This window comes from Dromaius novaehollandiae, chromosome 2, assembly GCF_036370855.1.
Source record: "Dromaius novaehollandiae isolate bDroNov1 chromosome 2, bDroNov1.hap1, whole genome shotgun sequence".
NCBI classification, from domain to species: Eukaryota; Metazoa; Chordata; class Aves; order Casuariiformes; family Dromaiidae; genus Dromaius; species Dromaius novaehollandiae.
Genome location: NC_088099.1, coordinates 63781932 through 63807075, shown reverse-complemented (window position 1 = coordinate 63807075; position 25144 = coordinate 63781932). Strand labels below are relative to the sequence as shown.

Sequence of the window (25144 nt, the reverse complement as noted above, 5' to 3'; positions counted from 1 at the left end):
AAAACTCACCGGTTGCCTCACACGGCAGAGCCAATTCTTCCAAAACAGAGCCTTGAACTGGTGAACAGCATGTCCCATCCTGCCTTGTCTTTTCTTCATCCACTTGGAGAGTGGCTTCTTAAGGACTTTCTAACTGAGAATCATCTCACCAAGCAGTCTGGACATATGCTTCAGTAACAGATTTATTCCAGCACAAGAGAAAGGTGGTGCAAGAAATATGCCTGCTTGCTGAGAAAAGATTAGATTATGTTTCTGCCTCTTGTTTTGCATTCACTGAGGATCTCGTCTTTCCACTTGCTTCTCAGTGCAATGAACAGTAAGGGGATGGGTTTATATAAATGCCTTCAGGGTGTTTTACTCCACAGCATATATTCTGCACTTGTTTCTACTCTTCTGGAATAAAAATGAATGCAAATAACAGGAAAAAATGAACAACATATAAAACACCTTCATCTTTTCCTTTTTTGTCACTGTTACAATAATTTCATTTTGTATGCATACTCTTAGCTTTTTGAAAAGAGGTTGGAAAGTAAGTACACCTTTTAACCACATAGTCCCATAAATGTCTGTCTCCTTGTAGAATACCCTCATAAACATGCATCTAGCACTGTGGTGGTCCTATTGTATCACCAAATGACTTTGTTGAATTTGATCTGACACGTTCTTTCTCCTTTTTCAGTATAAATTACCTACCTAAGATATTCTGAAGAGTCATAAAACTCTGTTAATTAATTACCACATGCTACCCAGGAGGAAAATCAGTCTTCCAGCATTCGTTTGCAAGAGAGGAGCAAGGGAAATTCCTGGAGCCATCTGCAGGAGGGGAACCTGGGCATTACTGTGGCAGTGGGGGCTACCTGAAGACACAGATCACAGAAGGTATGTGGTACTGCAGAGCTGTGGTGTTTTACCATGTGGCAAGGACGATTGCTCTCCTGATTGGGAATGTTACTTTGAGGAGAGGAGTAAATCTTTTGTCTGTTTGGCTCTACCCAAATGAATAGCCTAATTTAGGATATGGTCCCCAAAAGCTCCCTCTACAGTCAATGGAGAGACATAACACAGCCCTTATACAAGGTGATTTAGCCCACTTAAAATCTGAATCATACATCACACATGCTAAACACACACATGCATATTAGGACAATGCTACGCCTGACAATACTCTGCATCTCTCATTAGTGCTTAGTAAATCTCATCATTACGTTTTTTGCAAAATGTATTACTAATGAATGAAAATGACATTTTAACATTCACAGCTATTTTTCCTCATCAAGACTAAATGTCACAAAAAAAATCTAAAACCTTTTGGATATAGAAGTCGTTAGCAAGGAATCTGACTTCCACTAGATTTGAGCTGAGAAGGCATTCTTGTTACCTCACTTCATGCTGAATTGACTGATTAGCCTGTTAAAATCCTTATATTTGAAATGGCACAAATTGTTGTTTTAATCCCTACATTTGCCATGGGTACAAGGAGTAGAGAAATTAATAAAAAATAGATTAAATAGTTGCTATGAATTTATAAAGATTTACATACCAGTAAAAGTCTTGTCCTAGTAATGCAGCAACAACAGATGAAGTCATGGCAGGATATGACTAGTTGAATACCTTTATGCCTCAGGTATCATGAGGTTTCCTTTTATTTGCTTTGCTCTGAGACTGAAAAATTACTGATTACTGAAGCAATCGCTTAACTTTAAATGGAAATTTAAGTCTTCAGGACATATGAAAAACACAAGTTCTTCAGTATTTTCCTGAATCAGTTTGTTTGTACTTCCAAGGCAGGATTAATTCATTTATGTAAAATGATAGGCCTACTGAGCACTGCTTCAGTTTTCATTAACCCCCATCTCCCCTCCGCTCCTCCTTCATGGTATTGGCAGAGCACACATCTCCTGCTGCCACCAAGCACGTCGCTGCCTTACTGCTTCCTCCAAAGCTGACGAGCAGCCCCTGTGCTTGCAGCAAACAGCCATGAGTGCCCCCACATCCCACCATCCCCACACTGTGGGGCTCCCCTCATCGCACGCCCTAAGATGGCAGAGTGTGTCTGGGCAAACAACCCAAAAGGAAGAATGTGGCTCACCAAGGAGCTTCACTTCACATCTGCCGCTTTGCATAAGGGATGCTTCTGCTTCTGGCCAAGCAAGGCTAAAATCCCTGATATATTGGAAAGTGTACAGTAAAGCCACTTTTGCTCACCAGAGGACTAGGTGAGATGAAAATTCTGTGGACAGCCTGAATATGCATTTTCAAACCAGTATTTGTCACTACTTGAATACTGTGAAAATATGCATGGGTTCACACAGCCGTTTTGGAAAGCTGGGGAGCAGAAACTATATTGTGTGATTTATAGGAAATGATTAACTAGTCAGTCAGCACAATGAACTACAAACGGTTATTTATCAAACCAGCTGATATGGAGGACAGTTGCTGACTAATACTTAAGCTAAAACAGCTCATGTGAACTGTTTGCCAAATTTTTTGAATAAGTAATTCTGCACATCACACAATCGGACGAGCAGAGATTTTGCATAATTTATTATGCTCTATATAATTACGTATTCATAAATGTTGCATTCTACTTTTTATGCTAAAGAGCTTTTCATGAATATAGGAAACTATTTTGTATGTAATTAGTATTCAGTGCTAATGAATTAGTCTCGTTATACTACGTAAGAAATGCAATAGACAAAAACCTTTCATCAGTAAGTTGTTTACTTCTTTGCCCTTATATATCATTGTCTCAGGAGTTTTATTCTTGCCTAGTGCAGCATCTTCCAATAGTAGATTTTGATTTTTTTCTAGAAAACAGTAAAGTAAAAGGTATCTGATAAACATTCAACCAAGAACTATCTCTGTAGTGGCACGCTGGGAAATTAGTTCTAAAAAAGGATGAATAAGCTTGATTGTATTATTTGTGGTGTTATAGAAATATGAAAACAACCCCTCCAAGCCAATGGCCGAAGACAGAAAATGATATTAAAAATCAAGCAAACAGGCAGCAAAAACAAATCGGTTCTGAATATTTATGGCAAGAAATTTCAGATATATTGCGGCCATCCTGAAAGCTTTTTTGAATGATCTGAGTTTCATCAACTAACTAGCAAGTTTAAGAGCTGCATGTACAAGGAGCTTAAAAAGGTTCAGTCACAGCGCAGTTGCTGATAAGCTAAATAAATTACGTACTTTTAGGCCTCCTTAACGGAGTCAGCAGCAGTGCTTTGACAAGGGCAAGTTAGAAGGTTGTATGTTTCATTACGTGCTCCACTCATACCTTCCGGAACAGCAAAAGAAATGCTCAGAATCAAATCTCCAACTGAGGACAAGGCAGCATGACCTGCCCATTTCTGGTTCTGCTTAGCTTCTGTAGGCCTTGTCATAGTTAGAACTTAAAAGTTTATTGTTTGAGTATGTAGGATATTCAAAACCACTGGGGCAGAAAAGGCAGAGAATATTCTGCCAACCACCATCCTTGGCTTTAAAACTTGACTGCTTATAGTAAGATATTATCTACATGCCTCATCTAGCCTACAGTTTTCATATATGCTAATTACAGTAGATTGGCAAACACATTCAAAGAAACTGGTTAAAGCCAAGGAGCCAGAAATACTGTTTGGTAGGCATGCATGCAGCCTAATGGTGTGATAATACGGCTGGGAATCTGGTAAACTACCATATCTTCCTACCACTACCCACAATTTGTTTCACAGGGTTTACTTTGTGATCACAAGCTTTCCTTTTAACATTACCAGGAGTACTACTTTTAAGTATTTACATGGGACAGCCCACTTGTGTGGACAAAGCACCTCCAGGATGCCAAACAGCATCTTTCCTGGGAGATACTTCCTCTCTGCAAAGTTAGGGTAAGACAAAAAATGTTAGACATAGGCAAGATCACATAGCAGGGTCAATTTAAAATGGAACTATAGATCAAAGAAACAAACCATGCCAGTCTTGCAAGCAGGTCAGTGGTTTGTTTGAGCTTCTGAGGAGCTCTAGGAATTTTATCCTTGTAATATGACAGGTGGGTAATAGGCTTCTGAGAATTTTCTGTTACATGTTCAGAACCAACAAGAAGCATCTGGAATCAGGTTTTCTGCATCATGCAAAACCGGCTTTGTCTGTCTTTTTCTGCCATTTTTTTTTGTAGCCTGAACAGAAGCATTGCCCCTGTCAGCACTACTCTTGCTTCTATTATTGTACTGAAGAGTTTCAGATTTAACGTTGTTCAGTTCAGTGACCTCCTTTCTCTTCATTACACAATAGGCAGATGACTAACTGTAGTTTAAATCATATGCTATTTTGCTGTTTTATTAAGAGTAAAAATAATATTAAATCAAAATTATTTTAGAAAGAGAAAGCATATAGCTAAGTTAGTCCAATTTAAAGACTAAGAAACTTTCAAGGAAAGTGAACTTCTACATCATGTAGCAAGCAGCAGTAGTCTCTTCAAACAACGCTGAGCTTTCTCTATATTTGGTAGGGTTGCATTCAGACCTACCTCCCAAAGTTACCAGTTTGCTGCTCACAGAACTAAGGGATGCATTCAGAACAGAACTGACTACTGATGGGCCAATCTAAAAACATGCACTCTTTAGTTTTTCACCTACCTTATCAATAGAAATGAAACACACCTCTTGATTCAACTTTATAAAATTCAGTTATGCACTTTATTTAGGAATATACTCAGATCCAGCAGCACTTGAGAAGAAAATCCAGTTTTGTTACACAATGCACAGAAAATTCTTTAAAATCAGAGCTATAAAATAATGATCTGAATTACTTATGAGGTAGGTTTAAAAAAAAAAGGTATTACATATTAGGCATGTATAATTATATTTTCAGGAAATACTGAAAATATCCTCAGGTAAAAATTATTTTGCTTGCTTTTTAAAAGAAAGGATACAAACTCTTATACTCTAAGTACTTTTGGTAGCAGGTCATTCACAATGTTCCTTTTTAGGACTTTCTATAACTTCTATAAAAGATGATCTCTCTCTGAAGTACATCAGGATGTCAAAAACAAAAATCCACTTCTTCAACTCACTAATCAAATTACTGCACATTCTCAGTCTACCGCAAATGTGAAGCAAATGTATTTTATCCTGACACATCTTCATTGTAGTCTAAACCTTGGCTTTAATATAAAGGTAAGAATGGGTTGGAAGAGCATAAATAATCAAAGAACAGATCATTAGTACGAACCAGTATTTTTTTCCCTTTACAACTCTATGCTATTCATATCTTCTACCTTCCTCCTTCACTTTTATCTCATCTGATATCTGAGGTAAACTGATTCAGTAATGTATTGCTGGGTAGGGAGTAGCACAGAGGAAAATAGTTGGCCTTTGATTTGAAATGGAGGTTTCAGGGGGTAGCAGGATTTGTAGATTGACCAGGAGATGCTGCACTATGTAATAGTGAACATACACTGCAGGTTCTCTGTGCCTTTAATATCAGTACTCCAAATCCTGATTCATACCCTGCAGCCTACATGAGCTTGTTTTCTATATGATACAGATGGAATGTGAACGGTTAATATCAAAGAACTGATTTGCACATAAAAGTCAGTGAAGTATTTTAAAATTCTTTATAGACCTCTATGTAAAATCTAAAGGAAGGTAACTTTACTGTCAGATGCATGCTGCTGAGTCATTTCTTTATCTCTCTGTCCAGTTGTTCTTATCAGGGTAACATTATGGTAAGAGTTTCCTCTGAAACAAAGAGAAGTATTTTTTTGCACCTAGGGGAATTAGAAGGAAGCACAATTTTAAGAGGTGTTTATATAGCCCCCTCTTGTATTAGGAATACAGTATTACAGGATGGACTAACGGAAAACTACAGGATATTCTGTTTCCTTTGAATTCTTCCCCTCCCCCCCCTTCTTCAAGCTGTCATACATTCCTTTGCTCCAGATCTTAGTAAACATTGAAGAAAAAGACTGTAACAGGAAAAAAAATGCACTGCTATAAGGAACAGAGGGAGGAGAGACAACACATCAGAAGAAAGTGAATGGCTGAAGTCTTCCAGAGATTTCTGCTAGGGATTAGCAGAATTAGGGATTAGTAAAATTAGTCTTGTGTACTCATTTCTGTGGAATCACCCCATGATCATTTGAACCTTAGCTCCAACTAGCCCAGACCACAATGACAGTTATATTTCATCATGTATTACATAACAGCTTTCTTATGAGGAAGCATCAACTGTATGATAGAAGTAACTACTTTATATGACTGTTGATATGAAAGCTTTGTAGTTTCAGTTGTTACACACTGTTACATGATTTGGGATCTTTTTTCTTTGTTTACCACACGTTCCAGATTCCTGCTGCCCTTCCTTTAAAAAAAATTCACACCATTTCAGATTGTATCTCCAATACAGCTACAATACTATGTTTCCTCAAAGCTTAACACAAACATATTAGATTTTTTTTGCTGTCTTGATAAAGGCTTTTTTTAAAAAAATGTATAAAGCAGAAACCATTCAAACAAAACATGGAGCCCTTCCCACCTGACTCCTTCCGTTAACTTTGGGGAAAAAATGCATTCTCTGAAAACTTACATTGTACCTTCTGAGTATAAAATGAGAAAATGTGTTTTTTAAATTAAAGACTAAATTAGTAAAGCAAGAGCATCATGTTTGGATAAAAAAAGAAATACAGCATTTTTATCTTTTCCACTATGCACCCCCATTATATCCTGCAGTCTAAAGATCATCAAATTTTAGGACATTAATACCCTTTGGCAGTTTCCCATCCACAAGAGTCATTCCTTCCATTTTTAACATTTTCATCAAACTGCTCTGGAGTTCCTGCCACTTCTTGGTGAACAGGCCTACTACTATATCACTCCCTCTTAGATCTGCTGTACTGAGTTACCTGAGTGCTATCTCCCCCCACCCCCCTCCCAAAAAAAAACACCCACTAGGCCAATGGTAATGGAAAAACGTGCAGAGATGGGTGTGGTGGCATGTACAGTCAATAGGTGTTCCCCAGTAATGGGAATCACTGTAAGGGTTATGTTCTGAAGACAGAGGTGAAAACCAATTTAAAAAAAAAACAAAATGAGAAGAAGAAAATGAACCACCATTATGCAGCCCTGTGAACATGCTGTACATCTCCTCTGAGTGCCTTTGGTTCCTCTTCTTGATTCAACAAAGGATTTCAAATTCTACAATGCAAAGTTATTTATATGCGTAAGTTCCCTGGGCACAGACTCAATCACATACTTAAAATGGAATATGAATGCCAGTGTTGGATCACTATCTGGGAATTACAGATATTCAACAGCTCAGAGTCAAGTCCTTAATCCTTAGGAAATTCAGTCCCACACTTTGGAATTTCATGAAATTTTAATATATGGAGATAGTATTGCTTATTTGTCAAAGTCTGCAGAAAATAAACTGCATTCACTGTAAGTTTTCTTTATGAAGTGAAGAAAAGGCAACTATAATAACATATATATTTTTAAACAATGAGGAAGGAATAGTTTCTTTAAGCTAATTTTAATTTGGGGGTTTGCAAGTACTTTGCGTAAAGTTCGACCTTTTTTTCCTAGTTTTTCCCATAACAGCACGGATAAATAAAGCTTTTTCATACATCACAGCAAGTTAGTCCCTTACAACAGATCCACTTTCCAACTCATAGAAAAGTGAAAACCTTACAGCCCAGCAACACATAACTAAGCTAATCTTAATTCAAGTCTGTTCAACATATTCTGTTCTCAAAGCATACTGATATAAATGATTAACTTCCACATACAAATAGAATGTTGTAAGCTATTCTAAGGCAGAAGACCTTTATTGCACAGAAGTTGTGACCATGACTTCAGCTGTGAAAAAGCACTGGCCTTCTGCTTCTATGAAACAAAAATGAGTATTTCATACTTTCCCAAGACATTTCTTAATGAAATAACCCACTAATCTCTGTGGTCTTTGCTGATACTCCACAAGTACTTCATGTGAGCTACTAATCTGATCCCCTTTGAGCCGATTCAGGAGAGTGACACACACCACGGCAGCTAGAAAGGAAAAGATAGTATTAGTTAGGAATGACATTTTGGGACTCTTACAATCCAGAGGCATAAACTTGAACAAACGGATAGGATATTAGAATATGAGAGACAAAATAAACTCAAGATAATAGTGCACAGTAACAGTGGATGACATTAAAAAGTTACAAATAGTTTAAGACAAACGACGAAACCATTAACAAAGCAAGTGCTCGCAAGCATGTGCAGATATTGCTTGTTATATCGTTAATTCTCATCTTTTTCTGAATAGGAAATATATTTCACAAGTATCCAAGCCCTGACTGGTAGCAATTGATTAGAGACACTGTTCTAGCAGACACAGTTACAGCCTTCCGCCATCTACCTCATCCCTAGCTTAAACCTCTGTGCTGTAAACTGTCATTCAGGATCCAACGAATGAGCTGCTTTGACATTCACAGAGGTGGAGCAGGGAAAACAGATGAGGATCTCTTAGAATATCTCAGGCTAATCAGCAGCCGTTCAAGTAATCAGAGCCCCAAAGCTAAAATCAAGCTTTCACTCAAGCTAAGCTCTACCACTGTTCTTTCATACCTGAAGCTTCTGGTGACAACTGGAAGAGCACAAGCGGTAATATATGTTACAGACCCACAAAATGCAGACTGCAAAATGGTGCATGCTCTCTAAGGGCACAGTGATATCATGGGCTGAGTTTTTAACTACTCTCAATAAAGTCAGTAAGAACTGAGGGTGTTTGATGTTTTTCAGACTTCCCTAATATTCCAAATATTTTTCACTGAACATCTTGTTTATTCTCTAAGCCTTACCAAGGAAAGCTAGAGACTATAGGGAACACAAGTATCTATGTACTATATTACATTATTTTTAGTCACTTAAATTTTTGTCCAAACTTTACTGAAAAATATTTCAGGTAGCTTGTGTAAAAAAATTAAGAACTCATTCTATAATTAGGAATGGTTTATTCATAACACTACTAAAAATCTTTAACTATTTAAGAATTACAGCCATAAGACTACATAAAATATATTTTTAATTTGATATGCAAGCTTAGAAAGTGATTAGAGTTTTATGTATATGAGAACCACCTGACTGATTAAATTAACCAGTTGCTTCTTGTAAACTTCAAATACTAACTAAAGAAAACAAATTTGTGCTATATGATAATTAGGTACATTTATTTATGTGCTTGCCAAGGGCTGGAATAGCAGCTGATCAGGACTAAAACTGTACAAGAACTATGTGAAGAAGTTTGCATGAACTTTGAATATATATGACAAATCATGCAATCATACTAACAGAAACATAGCCAGAGCTGAGATGGTACATACATATATATACATACATATACATATATATACACACACACACGCAGAAGGCATATCATTTAACATTTATTTGCAGTTCTGCACTGTAAGTCACCCATATTGATGAAAACACTGTATAGTTTCAATAAAGTGGCTTTAAGCTGCTTTACCTTTAACGCCACTGAGATTACACATTGCAGCAAAGACAGAAGATTCCATCTCAATGTTTCGGACTCCAGAATCATAAGCTTCCTTCAAATATCGCAGTTTCTCTTCTTCAGTGTATAAGCAGATTGCACCATCTAACCGGCCTTGTCCTACAAAGACATTTTATAGAAATTTTCAGACTGATGAAATCATAGAAAAAATTCAGCTTCTAAAACATCTGATTATTGCTGTTTACCTTATACAGTATCCAGCTTTTACTACTGTTCTTTGTTTTCACATGCAAAACAAATAGGACAAAGTGATTCTTAGCTACCACTAGAGCTTCTACACAGTATTTGTTATAATGCAAATCACAATAACTTAATTGGTGTTCTCCAGCTTTATTTATCAAATTCATAAACAGGAAAAACATAAGAGGCAATTCCACAATATGAGGCATGTCTCAATTTTACAGCAAACTCTACAAACAATAGCTGGATGGAAGTACTGCATATTTTTCTGTGTTTAACCATCACCTCGGAGAACCTCCAGGCCTGAAAATGCTTTCCTGATACAACCTTAATGGTAGAAAAGGATGAACATTTTATTACTTACAGATTCTTTAAAGTAAGAGATAAAAAGGCTCTTAAACTACCTACCTAATGCTAATACCATTTTTTTGAGAAAAAGCTTTTCTATTCAAATTATTTAAGACTAGCACCTGCAGAAAAAGCAGTAGTAGGCTATGTAAAGTTAAATGACAGTGCTTTACTCGGTATCTTTTTGTTTTCAGGAGCTGTACTCTCAAATTAATGTCCTTGAGCCTGTTCTCATTTTTTGCTGTATAAGTTGAAAACCTTCCTGACACTTTTTTCAGTGTAGCTAAGATCCGTAATCGGTGCCGGCACAAAGTGCAGTGTCTGCTCCTGACCAACTCTGAACACCATTAGGAAGACCATGTGTTCTCCCCCTATGCAGTGCACCTCTTGTATGATAACCAGTAATACCTAGAGAAAGAAGTGACAGATACTGTCCACAGGCTGTTCTTGCAAGAATTGAAAGATTTTTGTTAACAGACTTAGGAAGACCAGAAAAAAACACATATATGTTTATCCAAAGTAAGCCTTGGAGGCTTGCCTTTCTATATAGCAGCGTTGACGTAACTCAGCGAAATACTCTGTTGTCTGTTCCCTGCTTTGCTCAAAATGTGCAGAAGAAAAATTCCTGCACTTTAGAAAAGATTTACTTTAGTTTCTTAACTACTGCAAAAAACAAAGAGAGCCATGAATAATTCTCATTCCTCTAATCCACTAGGATGCTGCAGTAAATCACAAAAATTTTGTGACAAACATGCTCACATGACAAGCATATGGAAAGCATGTAACGGATTACAGATATTTCAGAGGATCAGTTAGAATTACAGGGGAATAAGTCTGCACAAATTAAAGTTCAGTACAGCAAAATGCTTAGCACAATGCCTTATCTTAAATACATGAAAAATAGCTGAACTATGGGCAATAAGACAAAGTATGGAATGTGGACTCACACTTCTCAGTGGACTGCAGCCTTAGTGTTAAAATACAATGCAGTATATATCTGTTAATGCTTACCAATATACTTCTGTTATTCCACTGCCAGCCTTACCTTCATAGAAATCCAAAGTGCACATAGTGTTTCCAATGACTGTGTTAAATTGATTGATTTCTTTACTGCACTGCATCAGCTCCTTAGCTAGCTGTTCATCTAGATCTGTACTGCGAATTACAGTCTTTCCCAGAATAACCTGTTCAAACTGAGGTTTGAAGGTGGCATCTACAGACTGCCTAGTTATAACCACTGAGCCTGGTTCCAGACCTGCAGTAAAAAGAAACAGACACAGGTAGCTACATAACACAGTTAATGTTTAGTTTCTGCACACACATAAAAACATATACCATGACCCCAAGCCGCTCCTGTTAAAAAGTCATTACGTTTTGCCCCTGAATTCACCCAGAGAATTTTTTTTGTGCTTGCCAAGCTGCTTCAGCTTATTAATATAAAATATTTTAAAGAAAAATTTCAACTTTTTCACTGTATATTCTTATCTAATATTTCTTATATATAGGGCAGGAGTGGCCTTCTCCTCAGTTTTTCACATCTCAAGTGTATTTTGTCTATCTAGAGAGGCAGATATTGCCTTTTGTTGCAAAATTATGGAAGAAGTGAAATAATTCATTCTTCTATACGGATAGATAATTAGGACCCAGGAAGAAATAAGAAAAGACACAGAATTAAGTGTATTCAAACAATCTACTGCTCTGAACAAAGAGGAAGGAAACAGTTCTGGCCATCAATCACTTACTTCCACAGAGATGATTTACTCTCCGATAGAGATATTTTAGTTTGAAGAAAAAGGAAATCAAGCAGCGAAATACCTATTCCACCAGAGGTGCCAATGCGAATAATGGTTACGTTGGAACACTTTGCATGATGTAACAGTTTGATCAGCTCGTGCAACATGATGGAAATAGAAGGAATGCCCATACCATGCTGAAATGAAAGCAGAAATTCATATTCAATATTCACAAACAATACAAAATAAATATGGAAGAAGGAGTTAGACAGTAGCTCTTTCCTGACACTTTTTTCCAAAAGTCACTTGACTCATTCTCATACAAGCCCTAACCTATGGGCCTATTGGAAGCTGCTGCAGGTAAACAGAAAGACTCCTACAGACTTTGATGGGCTATGAATAAAGTTTAATATTTCCAAAAATCATGAATTTAGAATTATTCACATTCTCAAAAGTATAAGCAGTGTCATTTCCTAATAGTTTACAACTGCATTTCATCACAAAACTTTTCTTAAACCCAAGAACAACCCCACTCTAATTTTTACCAACCTGAAGTGATGGTGACTGTAACTGAGCTAAAATTGTTAAAAACACAGACATCGTGGTTTAGTCACAAAGTCTGGTGAATACAAGTCCACCTCAACTTGCATTGGACTGGACTATTTTGAGTATGGCTGAAACATACTTACAAACTGATTCTATCTATTAGGCATTAAAAAGAAATGAGCATTCATATCATCTACTTCGAACACCATCATTGAATTGCATCCCATATCTGATGTGTGTCAGGACAGCATTTTTACATTCTGATTCTGCTTTTTGAATGGTCACTTACACTGACTGATAAGACAGGTCCCACTTTGTACATCGCATAACGGTCAGTTCCCGCACAGATGTTAGGATACTCATAACCAGGGCTCCCAAGTCCCAGTTCTTCAGCTATGTAGGTGATAAAAGCTTTCATCCGCGAAGGACTTCCTCCAACACATACAAACTGGTGCAGACAGTATTCAATAAAACACAATCAATCGCATGATTTGGTATATCAAAGAGCAGGCAAAGATAAACATGAGCATGCAAAGGCCTTAAGTTAATAAAAAGATGTTCCCAGCTGCGATTCTCACAATCATTCTAAAAGGCCAAAACAAAACCACACACAAAAACCACACACAAAAACCACACACAAAACAACAAAAAACCCCAAAACCCCGAAAAATCCCCAAACCCCCTGAAAAATCCCCAAACCCCCCGAAAAATCCCCAAACCCCCCGAAAAAACCCCAACCCCCCGAAAAAACCCCAACCCCCCGAAAAAACCCCAACCCCCCCCCAAAAAAACCCCAAACCAAAAAAAACCCCAAAACCAAAAAAAAAACCCCAAAACAAAAAAAAACCCCAAAAACAAACAAAAAAAACCCTCCAGGGCTTATCCAAAGTAAATAAATAAATAAATCACTCAAAGGCCTTCATCCCATTTAAGTTGAAAGTAGTGAAAGCCTAATACTGACTTCAAAAGCCCCACCAAAAGGAGTTCTACCTGAATAGAGACTGCAGCATTTGTCTTTTACTGCATGAGGACAGTCAGACACAATTATCCCTAATTCTGCTTGATATTGACAGCGACAAGTAAGAACCTGCAAAATCTTATCCCTTTTCTTCATTCCTCAACTGATGGTGTGCTGCCATGTTCCATCTCATTTTGGATTCAGACTTGCTGAATGAAACAAAGCTTCTTACCTTTACATCTCCAAACAATGCAGGAAAATCATGGGTACCAGTCCCAAGAGCAAAATGGTACAGGATGTCTTCTTCCATTTTCTCCAGGTGAGGGTTGCAGAGGTGGATAAAAGTCTCTCTTCAGGACAGCATCATGGAAAATATTAAGTATATACAAAAGCTACATTGAACAGACACTGATTTTGCAAAATCAAGCAGCACAAGTTGGAAAATGCCACAACTTAAGGCTGCCTGCACTACCTCATTTAGGTTCCTCATGCATTAGGTTAAGGAAATCCTAAATGTCATGACCACCTTAAATCTTGTAACAAATTGTTTCATTCATTGCACAGGATAAAACTGCTGCAGAAAGATCCAGATAATAGAAAGCATTTGCAACAGTACAAACTTGACCTTTAATACTACTAATGCTTTTAAAGAGGTTGGGGATTTATGATGAACAGAGCAATGGAAGTAAGCCCAGGGAACATTCATTAATCTCCTTAATACATGGACAACCTATATCAAAGTTAAAATGTAAACTTGACCTGTGTTTTGACTGACCCTCCTAGCCACTTGAGGGTTGGGAAGAGTTGGGATTATACATAGATCCAAAGAGAATTTCTGGCAGTTTGGCTCCATCTGTATCTGTGTGTCAACCAGCCAGGAAGAAAGAACCTGACATGGCAGAAGACCAGTAACAAGAGTCCAGAGGTTCAAAAATGGGAGAGGAAAGAGGCAAATGAACATCAGAAGCAAAGAGAAAACCATGGAAGAGAAAAGAAGGCAAGTAAAAAGGAAATGGAAAAAAAAGGTAAAATGAAATCACTTCCTCTTTAGAAAACACTCCTTGTGTTGCTTACTGTAAGGAAGGGATATAGCTAAAACAAAGTCTTTCTGAAGAACCAGGAAACGTCAAGGCGACAAAAAAAAGCTGAACTACTTAACATGTGGGAACATCTTCATGAAAAATTCACTAATGGACAGGGAAAGCAAAATGATTCATAAGACTTCTGCCTTCTGTGCTTGATGTCTGAAGTTCAGTCAAAACAGGCAAGAAACATTAGTTAAAAACCACAAGCTAACCCAATACTTGAAGGTAGTTTCCAAGAGATGAAACCAAGCACTGAACATCTTCCAGACACAAGATGACATTAGCTTAATGAAGGCTCACTGCAGTCACAGCATGGCTCAGCAAATTCTAACTGCTTTGTCAGAAGAGGAAAAAAAATGAAACAATTTGCCTGGAGTTTATTCAAAAAATTGTTAAGATTTTGCAGGAACAACTCTGTAGCCTAAATATAGGAGTTTGGTGCTATTTTAAATGCTTTACAGTATCTTGTCTGTCTTCTAATGCCTCTGCAGAAGGGCAGTGCTTTCCTGTAAGTCCTATGTCTATCTACCAGTCCTATATAGGATGTATTGGTTACCTTAAGACAACTAAAATGGCCTAGATGCTTATACTGAGGCCACTAACTTGCTCCTCAAAAACAAAGAAAATAGTTACAAAGCCAATATTCTGAGTATATCAATTGCTTCTGTTCCTCAAATTTTCTAATATCATTAGCTGTCCAGCAGCTGGAGCACAACCTAAGTGGTATCATCCCATTCCACCCTATTTGTCCCTGCCCACCAAAGACTACCATCTTCATGATTACACCAGCTCAGCTGCTGTCTACATATGGCATAGTCTGGATCCATGAGATGACTGGGTGAAGGAAACCTAATATTAAAAAAGGTGTTTTTTCAGCTTTGCTGATATTACAGATACATGTAAGGCATGGTGAGATACTATAATAAAAAACAAACAAACAAATTAAAAAAGACAAAGAGGCACTAAATCACCATTGGGAAGAAACTGAATGCAGAAACCACTTGTCCAGATCTGACACCCAGAGAAGAGTTGATGCAATTGTGATGTGAGAATCCCAGGATCCCAACTCATCTCCGTTGGAGAAGCAGTTTACTGAAGTTAAAGAAGCTAAAGGAGAAAGATTTGACCAGACTCCTCTGAATGCAGAGCACTAAATGCAGTTTAGCAAACATTTTCTATTTAATGTAAGAAGTGACTGAAAAAGCAGTCTAACAAAGCAGGTGGTTTGTCTACTCCTTCAGTAACAATTTCTTTTCATCTCCCACTTGCCCCATTTGCCTCCCTTCTTACAAATCCTGCCTGTGGTGGAACCAAAGGCTTTGGTTGCTCTTGTTCTTCCCTCTATTTCCTTCCATACCCTCTGGGCGCAGCCAGCCCAGGAGAATGCCAACTCATGTAAGCAGAATCCTCAGGTTGCATCCTCTGAATTATTCTTGTTGGGCTTTGTGGGAATCTCAACCTGTTTTTAATATGACTAATGCAGATCAAATAGCTGGCTGCGCTGATGTTTACTGGCATGGCTTTTAGATACAAATAGAATGTGATTTGAAATCATTTTACCATTTGTTCTTTGACAAGCAAAAAATGTTTCCTTTATGAGTATACCAGCAAGAAAAAGCTTCTCTCTCAGACACAAGTAAATAAACTGCAAAAAGGCGAGGCCTGTATTAAGAGCGCAATGAAATTTGTGTGTCATTTGCCAACACATCTGTCCTCACGCCTTGTCTAAATACAGCTTCCTTCCTCAGCTGTGTCTACATTTTGTCTTTTTCATCTCATAGCCTACCAGCAACACTCTTCAACCCACAGTGCCATTGAACTTATGTACTGTTACTAACTGGCACTTGTTATCTGCCAATCCAGATTTAACCGCAGACTTGGACCTCGGGGTTAGATGGACAATAAAAGTGAGCAAGTTATTATGTGTACATGGGAACAATGCCATGGATTTACAGTAGAGGCAAAGTTTGCCTGATAAAGATCTTGGACCACAACTCTCAGGAGAAGAAAATTTATTCCCTCACATGGTCATAAAGCACCTACAACTTCTGGGGTCTGGTTTATACAGAACATGAGTATCTGAAGATTAATCCTGTACATGCGGTTTCATTGAAAAAAGTTTGAAGTCAGGCAAATAGCTTGAAATACTTGTTCAAATTCTTGAAGCAGGTAGATCTAGCTGTAGATAGAAACCAAAATCAGCATTTAAGCAATCCACTGGAATACATAATAAATAAAACTATTCTTGGAAAATTCACTGATATGATAAACCAAAATAGCTATCCAGCAAAGCCATCTGTGCTAGTATGGTTAATGCAGATAAAGACCAAATTTGTCAAAACAGCTTCTACCAGGTACCCAGCTAAACGCATTTGACCTGCTAAAGGACTGCTGTTAGAAACAAGTCTTATCATTAAATTATATTGTTATCCCAACAACTGTTTAAGCATAGATCTACTTATAATCGATATTTGCACCACACTGTTTACACTAAATCAAATGAGCATTTAATGAATGGTATAGAATTTTAGAGTTTTCAGAGAAAGTTAAGTGCACATTTGAAGGAGATACTTAATTGATTTTTGAACCTTACTTTGAAGACTGTTCATCTTCAGTTTTCTTCTCATTTGAGATACCAGGAGCCATGTGTGGTTAGACCTAGAATATTAAAAAACAAGATGTAAATGCAGCAAAAATGTGTACAAGTTGCAATCCTGTTACATCAGAGTAGTCCCATATATAAAGCTAACGTCATTAATAGTGAGAGAAACTTTCCGTACAGATCATACTGTCATGAATATTAAAACCAGAAAAAGTTATTTAGCTTCACTACAGCTCTTCTTACTCTAGCAAAACATCTGGCATTTTTACAGCCAAGTATCACCACACTCAAAACACTATAGGCTCAACTAATTGCTTCCTAACATAACCCCCCCACCTCCACTGCTAGTTTGATTCTTTAGTATAAGGAATGCCTGGCTCATGGTCCAGAGGGAAGCAAGTCTCACATCTAACAGACTAATCCTCTTCTTCAGTACTTTCCACAGTGACAACCACTACTGAACTAGGTTTTAACCCTTTTACCTTTGGCTCCCAGAAGTTCTCCAAAGTTCTCCCTAACTGTCATATGCCAAAAATCTGAGCTCCAGGAAGCATCTTAGCCATAACATCCCCTTCATTAAACTCCTCCTACTGACCTTAATAGCATGTCTGTCTGCACCAGCCTAAGGGCAAGGAAGACTAAATCAAACGTAAGTCCAAAAAGTCACAGCATTCAAGTCTATCATCCATCTTTTTCTAACCTGTCCCCCTAAACTATATCATGAAACTTCCCCTTCACAATTTCCCTTAACTTACAAATAGACAAATGTATCACCAAGGCTATGGTGCCAATACTGTAACATAATTATAATGACACAATGATTCATCTATTATTATTTTTCAGGATTGACTAAGGCTACGTGCAGAAGTTGGTACTTTCCAGAATGCCCTTACAGGAAGTCTTGAATCACAAAATTTTGTCCTACCCTCCCTAGCAAAGAGCCTGACAGCATATACATATTACATAGATACAACTGTAATCCTTACAAGAGAGTCAACCTAGGTATTACACAAGGAAATAGAAATCAGTTTTACAACAGAATTACAAAATGCATTAATTTTTAAAGAGAAACAGAAGAACCAGAGAACCAGATGAAATAAAGCTGAAGTCCACATGTTAAAAGTCATTAAATAATGGAAATGTATTCAAATTTATAAGGAAGATTTATCTTTTTCATTTAAAATAAAAACCTTTATTATCTAGTGTATAAGAAATTTTGATTTATTTATGCTAAACATATACTAGAATCTACACTAAACGAGATAAAGTATAAGAGTCATTATTTAGAATCAGTTATGCAACCCTATAGTTGTATGATTAGTCAGTTACTACAGGATATTACTCTCACACTACTATAAAATATTGCATATGTTATAGGGCAAAATGCAACATTTATTCAAGGGATACTCCATTACAAGAAAACTAGAAAGCCATGACTTCTAACAGCAAGGAGTTATGATAAAAAGAAACAGCAAAAATATCATTAATATTTTACTAGTAATTTTTAATGTACATAGAGGACAAGTGTTTTCAAATAAAGAGGATATTCACCTCTCATTCATACTATTAAGCGATCACATGATTTTTAACAGTATTTTTGGTTCTTGCTCACCTAAGTAATGATGTACTTCAAAAAACTGAGAACAGAACAAAGTTCTGACAGTCCAAAGGTCCAACTTACTCTCTCCAACAGCGTTCAATAGCAGATGCCTGGGCAAGAATAGAAGAAAGGAGCAAGCATAAAGCAGTTCTCCCATAGCAGACCCTTCCAGCAATCAGGTGGTGGCTGACAGCCTTACAGATAAAGGGCTACATACATAGCTCATATAAAGCCACATAATTCTCACACTGTCTAAACAAACAGATTTCTTTTTTTTTATAACCATGTCAAAAGTCTTAACAGTCTCCCTTGGCTGAAGTTAAAACTGATGTTGAAGAATAATGCGTTCAAAACAGGACTCAGCTGAAACAGGGCACAGCCCACTTCCTCTGGCTGATGTTCAAAACTGTGCGGAGTCCGTATCTTTACCATACCTCTCTTTTTAAGGGAAATGTGAACTACCAGTTTGTTTAAGGAGGAGCTCTAATTTGGGTTTGATCCATCATTAGGAAAACTGAAATCACTGCATAAATAAATTTAAAACCCAAGTTTCCTCTCTTCAGACTGTATGAACAATTTTATCTCACGATACAGATCAGTTCCGGATGATTTCTTCAGCTCCGTATACGGAGGATCCCCTATGTCATCCCCCTTAACCTAAACTAGGAAACGGAGGTATTACTCAATGGTTACCCAAAAGACACCCACCTTTCAGGGCACCGCGACGCTCGCGCCTCCTCGCCGAGAGCTGCCTGCGCTGCGCTGCGCTCCCCGCGGCGCCTGGCTTCCTCAGCCGCGCGGGGAGGGGCGAAGCGGTGAAGAGCAAGTGAAACCAAGGTTTCCGCCGCTCGAGCCCTACAAGGCTTTCCCTGCCCGGCAACCCGGCACCCCGCTACACCGGCCCGCCTCACGGAGGGGGCCGAGCGCTTCACCCGCTCCTCCCGCGGGGCAAAGCACTGCCCCGGGCGGGGAGCGCCGTGCCTCGGGGGGAAGGGGCAAACAGGCCCCTCCCCCCCCCCCACGCCGTCACGCTGCGGGGTCGGCGAGGGCAGGTAGAGGCCGGGCTCCCCGCCGCGGGGCGGGGCGCCCCCTCCCGCCGCGGTTAACTCGCTCGCGCCAGCGGCCCTGTGTGTTTGTGGGGCGGGCGGTTGCCGTGACGACGGGAACGGGCGGGCACGCGCCCAACGGCCGCACCTCGGTGACACCGCGACGGCCGGGACGGGCACGTGGGAGGAGAGCGTGGCCCGCGGCCTCGCGCTGCCACCGCAGGGCTCCCCCGACCCCTCGGGACAGCAACCGGGGGACCACAGTTTTTCAGGATGGTCTTAAGGTGTATATAGCTGGTATGAAATGCATGCTGAAATCCTGAGGTCTGTGGAGTTAGGTTGCAGGGATGTTGGTATTTTTCTAACCGATGGCATACAACAACAGGAGGTGTTAAATACACCTAACATATATATACAGAAAGAGTGCATGTTGTTGGCATCATTACTACTCAAGAATTATTTCAGGTTTATGCTCCTGCAGAGACAACCCCGGATGTCTTTAAGTGTACTTCTTTTACTAGCACTTCAGTTTGGCAAGAAAGCTGGTGAGAAAAAAAAAAGTCCAGATGACTTCTGCTGCTTAAACACCCTGACATTTTCCTGTACTTTCCTGGGAAACACTAACTAACACTAAACCTAGTCTCTGCAGGCACCAGTATTTATCATTGTAGATACCAAATTCAGTGTATCAACCAACTATCAGCTACAAAGCATGTAAGCCCTAGGTCTGAGCTTTGGATGGAAAGCAAGTGTTAATCTGAAGACTACTGCAGGATATTGAATTTATTTGGATACAAAACTCTAGTCTTCTGATCTGTAGTATAATTGGCCATTTCAGCACCCAAAGATAATGTACTAGTTGAAATGAGACTTACACAGCATTAAAACAACACAACCAAGGGGTCATCTTCATTATAATGATAACTTGATTTATATCCAGTATCCTTACTATACACAAACCCCTAGAGAGTGTGACACTATCATCTCAAGATAGATGACCTTTCAGGGTTAAAAACTTGAGCACCAGTCAACAAATTTTAATATAATGATTCTGCATCACAGAAGCATGCTAGCCTGTAACATTTCTTCAAAAAGTTCTTACAATTCCCCTCTAACTAAAAAGAATAAATTCTCCACAACTTACTATGAAATAGCTCCTGTCACAGCTCAAATTTTTGCAAAGCAAGGAAATCAAGTAGGGTCACAAGTCCTAACGCCAGACAAGTGAGCAGAGCACAGTTTATAGCTGTGGCACCTCCAGTGTTATTTTAATACGGCTGATCTTGCTAGAGCTAGGCCGATTACCTTGAGAAAAATAAGTGAAACCGAGTTGTGAATTCAACTCATGCACTTTTCAGTTCTGAAGGAGCAGTACCTGTTCCTTATGAAGCACTAGTGAGGATCCCAAGTGACAGCTGACAGCACTTACAAATGGATCGTGAGCCCAACAGACATTTAGCTACAGAACTAATATTTGCAAATGGAAATGGAGTTACAATCCCACAACTTTTGAAAGAGGAGGCTGAAAAATATACATAGTTTGACAAACACCCTCCAATGTGTATCTTCTGTCATACAAAGTCAAGTTTCCAATTTTTATGTAATCTGTTAGAGAGTTAGACCAAACATTAGTTCTTTTAATGGAAGATACTTAGTCAGATACATCCGATTCAACCCAGAAACTGAGACAATTTCCTTTTCTGTTAATTCGCAGAAAATCTAAACCAAAAAGCAACAAAAAAACCCACTCGTAATATAAATTTAACTTTCTTCATATAGTTCCTGGGGATAAAACCAAAATCCTGCAATGTGATTTTTAAAATCACTTTCCTTACTGGAACCACACTTTAATTTGTCATACTAGGGAATTCTTAGGAGATAGTGACTAGAATTTAATTTCCTACAAGGTACATAACATTCATACATCTAGAGGTAAACACACAAAGCACAAGGCATTCCCAACAATGATATACAAATCTCTTCATTTTGTATCTCACACCAAAGGACTTTGTATGGGGATATGAGAGAAATCATCTGAGTGCAGATCTGTTTCTAGCCGCCAGCAGTGTACTAGAGAATTTGCTCAATAGACTAAGAAAATCAATCTCTTGTTCAAATCCCTTACAGGTAAAATAGAAGCACAAACTCCTAACACATCTTCTGCTTTTCCAATTCCTTGGATATTTATCAAAAACTGAAACTTACGGTAGTAAATAAACCAAAATAATTAAAACACTGTTCTGAAGCACTTATGTGGAAGAAATTGTTCCTTTAGATAGCAATATTAACCCTTCCTCCCAGGGCCAACTGAGAAACCTGCTTTGCGTTTCAAGAGGTTTGTCATTCAACTATGTTAAGAGAATAATCAATGTAAATTACTTCATTTGTAAATGAAGAATAATCAGGTTACCATCAGGTTACTTTCACTGAAAGGTTTAATAAATAATGCATCTCAGAGTCTAGTAACCCTTGCTCTCAATCACTTCTAGGAATCATTATTAAAATTTAAATTGGTTTTAAGCTTCTTGTTTTTATAATGATTATCTTTGGCTTTTCATTCTATTTTGTATTAGTGGGAAAGAGATATCTTAAGTTAAAATACAAAGTATGTTCAAAATTGTTATTCTGGAAAGGTGAAAAATACACCACTACATGTTGGGATTATTGCAAAAATAAACTACAAAAATTTCAGTTTGCTTTACCTTTTAGAGTTTTATATTGAATGGATGAAAAATTGCACCTATGGAAGATAAGGCTGTCCTTTATACCCAGAAGAATACGCATTCCTGCTCATCACAGAGCATTCTTATTGTCAATTGATCAAATAATTCAGCACAATTGTTCAGACACTCACCTAACATCAAGTCATTTTGGTTGTTCAGTATCATTAAAACTATTAATAGGAAAACAAAAAGTGCTATCACTGGACTTTTATAGCTTTATTTCTCTCTTTTATACAAGCTATTACATAGTAACTAACTTCATAATAAATGAAAGAAATACATACATCAACTGCAAAACCAGAATACAACACTATTTATTTGTTTACAGAAAAAAGGGCTTCAGCCTACATCTTTCGCCTACTCAAATCTACACATTCAATGGCAGATATGAATATTTAAGAAATTGATATGCTGAAGTCAGTGACATTTTAGATGCTTAAGAAATGCATGGACAAGTTCAATTTATTTTTATACACAAAGAAAATTAATGTATATATGCCCTTGATTTTTGAAAACATTTAGCTCTGGTTTAAGCAGGCATATGTGATAAGAATAAAGTACGTAGCCAAATTAAAATGAAAACAACTATTCAACTTTGCTACAGTTAAATGAACACATGTAAAAAGAAAATTATTCTTAGATAACTAAACTTCCAAATTATTTTTAAATCTGTATCTGGAATTCTGCTTTAAAGATACTCACATATTAAATAGGTTTAGATGTAATGTATAAACTGTAACTGCACTTTGGTTTTAAGTTCGGGCTTGCAAAGCAATCACTGTACAAAAAAACAAAACAAAACAAAAATCATTTCATGTATGATTTAAAGCCATTTGGCTCAGAGATGGAACACAATACAACTAAATAAATGTTTCAGCATTTAAAACAAGAAAGGCTAGATTTTGCTAAGTGCCCAGCTTTTGACTTCAGTTTATCTCTGAAGAAACAAACACTAAAAGCTTTTCTAGATCCAGCAGCTTCCATTGCTTTTTCTTTGGAACTGCTGACAACTTTGAAAATCTTGCCATGACTATGTTGTCTCAGAAGTAAATAAAACAGAACATAATTATTGGGATAAGGTGAACTTAAGCAAAATGTTTCCATCCTTAAATTCATTTGGAATTTTTTGATCTGCTACTCTGATTTGATGTCCTTTGCTCAACTGGTAACTCACACTTCTGCTGCAGCTCTCTGTTATTCTAAGTACAGAAACACAAATTCCAAGGTTCTCCATGTGCTCTTATAATGAGAAATCTTAAAGTCTGAAACAGCATTTCAGGTTGTTAATGTTCTATCTCATGGTATTCAAACTGTGATCCATGAAGACTCAGTTGGCTAACAGTGCAGATCAAACCTCTCTTTGGCTTGACTAAGAAAAGCTGAATATATATTAATGGCACTTTAAACAAACTTTGAAGAATTTGAGGAATGCCATGTGGGTGTTACTTAATGGTGAATGAGGCAAGAAAGAGACAATGTTTAAAATCTGATATAGTGCACTCAGAGTCTGTACAATAAATGCTAAGAACACTACTATAGTTAAGGCGAAATAACAGTAACGAGTAACCAAGTTAAGATGTCAGTTTTCTTTCTTTTCCTTCCTCTAACAATTGCCTGAAAAATGGAACAGCTTTGGACAAGAACTCGAACATAGAGATAAAATGTTCAAAAGTAAAGAGCATTTAGACATTAAATGATTCAAAGTAATAAAATTATTTTAGGAAATTTCATACATAACTTTCTCTTGAGAGAAAGGAACCATAATATAGAAGAGGATTATTAGAATTTTCCCCAGGAGGTAAGCAGTATTATGGCATAATACTGGAGTAATTATGAAGTAATTATGGAGTTACATCTACACAGGAATTCATATTTTATGGAATAGATTTAGACGACTTTGGCACAGCATGCACCTTTAAGTCTGTGTGAATTGGTGATCTATACATTTGAAAATACTTTTAAATACCCATGCTGTTATTGTTTGATAGCATTACCATCTCCAACTTTTTTATACATTTGCACTGAATACCTTAAAGAAAACTTTATACAAAAAATTGAAATGGATTCAATATACATCTAAGAGCACAAAAAACCTACCAGTCAACTGATGAGCATTAGAAAAGGCTTGGCTGTCTTAATCAACTTACCTCCGAAGAGTTTCGTCATCATCTCCTATTTCTCCTTTCTCTTGCATCGGTAAAACATGTAACAGTGAGCAGTATTTCCTACAACAATATAGAAGTATTTCCAATGACACTGTAAGTCAGAAGAGCAAGGTGGGACTGAAAAATACTGCTTGTAGTTGATGACATTTAAGTGTGCTCCAATAGACCCTCAGAAATAGCATTCATTTTAATATTGCAGCTTACCGTTGCTGGGCAGAACAGCAAGTCCTGCTCTCTATGGGACTCTTTACAGATGTTAATAATAAGTATTATAATCTTATCCAAAGACTGGACTGTAGAGAACCGGTACTAAATGCAGTTTTGTCTCGACATTGCTGCTGCTGTTGCAGAGCTGCGGCCGCCAAGGCGAGTCGGGCAATACCGCGCCGGCGCCCCCCCCACCCCGGGAGCCATCCACGAGGTAAACAACCTCGTGCACCTGCACGGGGGAAAAAGGCGCAAAAAAGGCAGAAGGCTGCTTCTAAGGGAACAGCACGTCTGGCACGAACCACACGTACACATTTGCCATCTGCGCATGAGCAGGAGACCCCCAGATGCCCCCAGCCCGTTTCTGGAAGGTTCTGAGAGGGTGGACTGTGCATGACAGCTAATCTGCACGGG

At 38.0% G+C, this 25144-nt stretch overlaps 2 protein-coding genes across 4 annotated transcripts in view; both read right to left on the bottom strand.

Annotated features, from left to right (window-relative positions):
- Positions 1 to 321, bottom strand: part of ABCA13 (ATP binding cassette subfamily A member 13) — a 200992-nt gene extending 200671 nt beyond the window's left edge. The window contains exon 1 of the mRNA XM_026102320.2: positions 10 to 321. Coding sequence (XP_025958105.2) covers positions 10 to 99 — 90 coding nt within the window. The 5' untranslated portion in view covers positions 100 to 321. The remainder of the gene's footprint in view (positions 1 to 9) is intronic.
- Positions 322 to 4647: 4326 nt separating this feature from the next.
- Positions 4648 to 25053, bottom strand: UPP1 (uridine phosphorylase 1). 3 transcript variants are annotated; one of them, XM_026102322.2, is made up of 11 exons: positions 24728 to 25053; positions 24506 to 24583; positions 23061 to 23136; positions 18602 to 18699; positions 16981 to 17045; positions 13535 to 13652; positions 12634 to 12792; positions 11881 to 11995; positions 11111 to 11320; positions 9490 to 9636; positions 4648 to 8024 (listed from the first exon to the last, which is right to left on the bottom strand). In XM_026102322.2, exons 5-11 carry the CDS (start codon positions 17031 to 17033, stop codon positions 7885 to 7887), a joined length of 942 nt encoding a protein of 313 aa, XP_025958107.1. In that variant the 5' UTR covers positions 17034 to 17045; positions 18602 to 18699; positions 23061 to 23136; positions 24506 to 24583; positions 24728 to 25053; the 3' UTR covers positions 4648 to 7884. The 3 variants fall into 3 exon arrangements, with proteins under 3 accessions (XP_025958107.1, XP_025958108.1, XP_025958109.1); XM_026102323.2 differs by lacking the exon at positions 23061 to 23136; XM_026102324.2 differs by lacking the exons at positions 23061 to 23136; positions 24506 to 24583; positions 24728 to 25053 and adding an exon at positions 19298 to 19619.
- Positions 25054 to 25144: the final 91 nt, after the last annotated feature.

Excerpts from the sequence above, each read along its gene's own strand:
- UPP1 (XM_026102322.2), bottom strand. The coding sequence starts at position 17,033 with ATGGCTCCTGGTATCTCAAATGAGAAGAAAACTGAAGATGAACAGTCT. Across the intron at positions 12,793-13,534 it reads CATTGTTTGGAGATGTAAAG|TTTGTATGTGTTGGAGGAAG; the intron begins GTAAGAAGCTTT and ends TGTCTGCACCAG. Across the intron at positions 11,321-11,880 it reads TGGCACCTCTGGTGGAATAG|GTCTGGAACCAGGCTCAGTG; the intron begins GTATTTCGCTGC and ends TTTTTACTGCAG.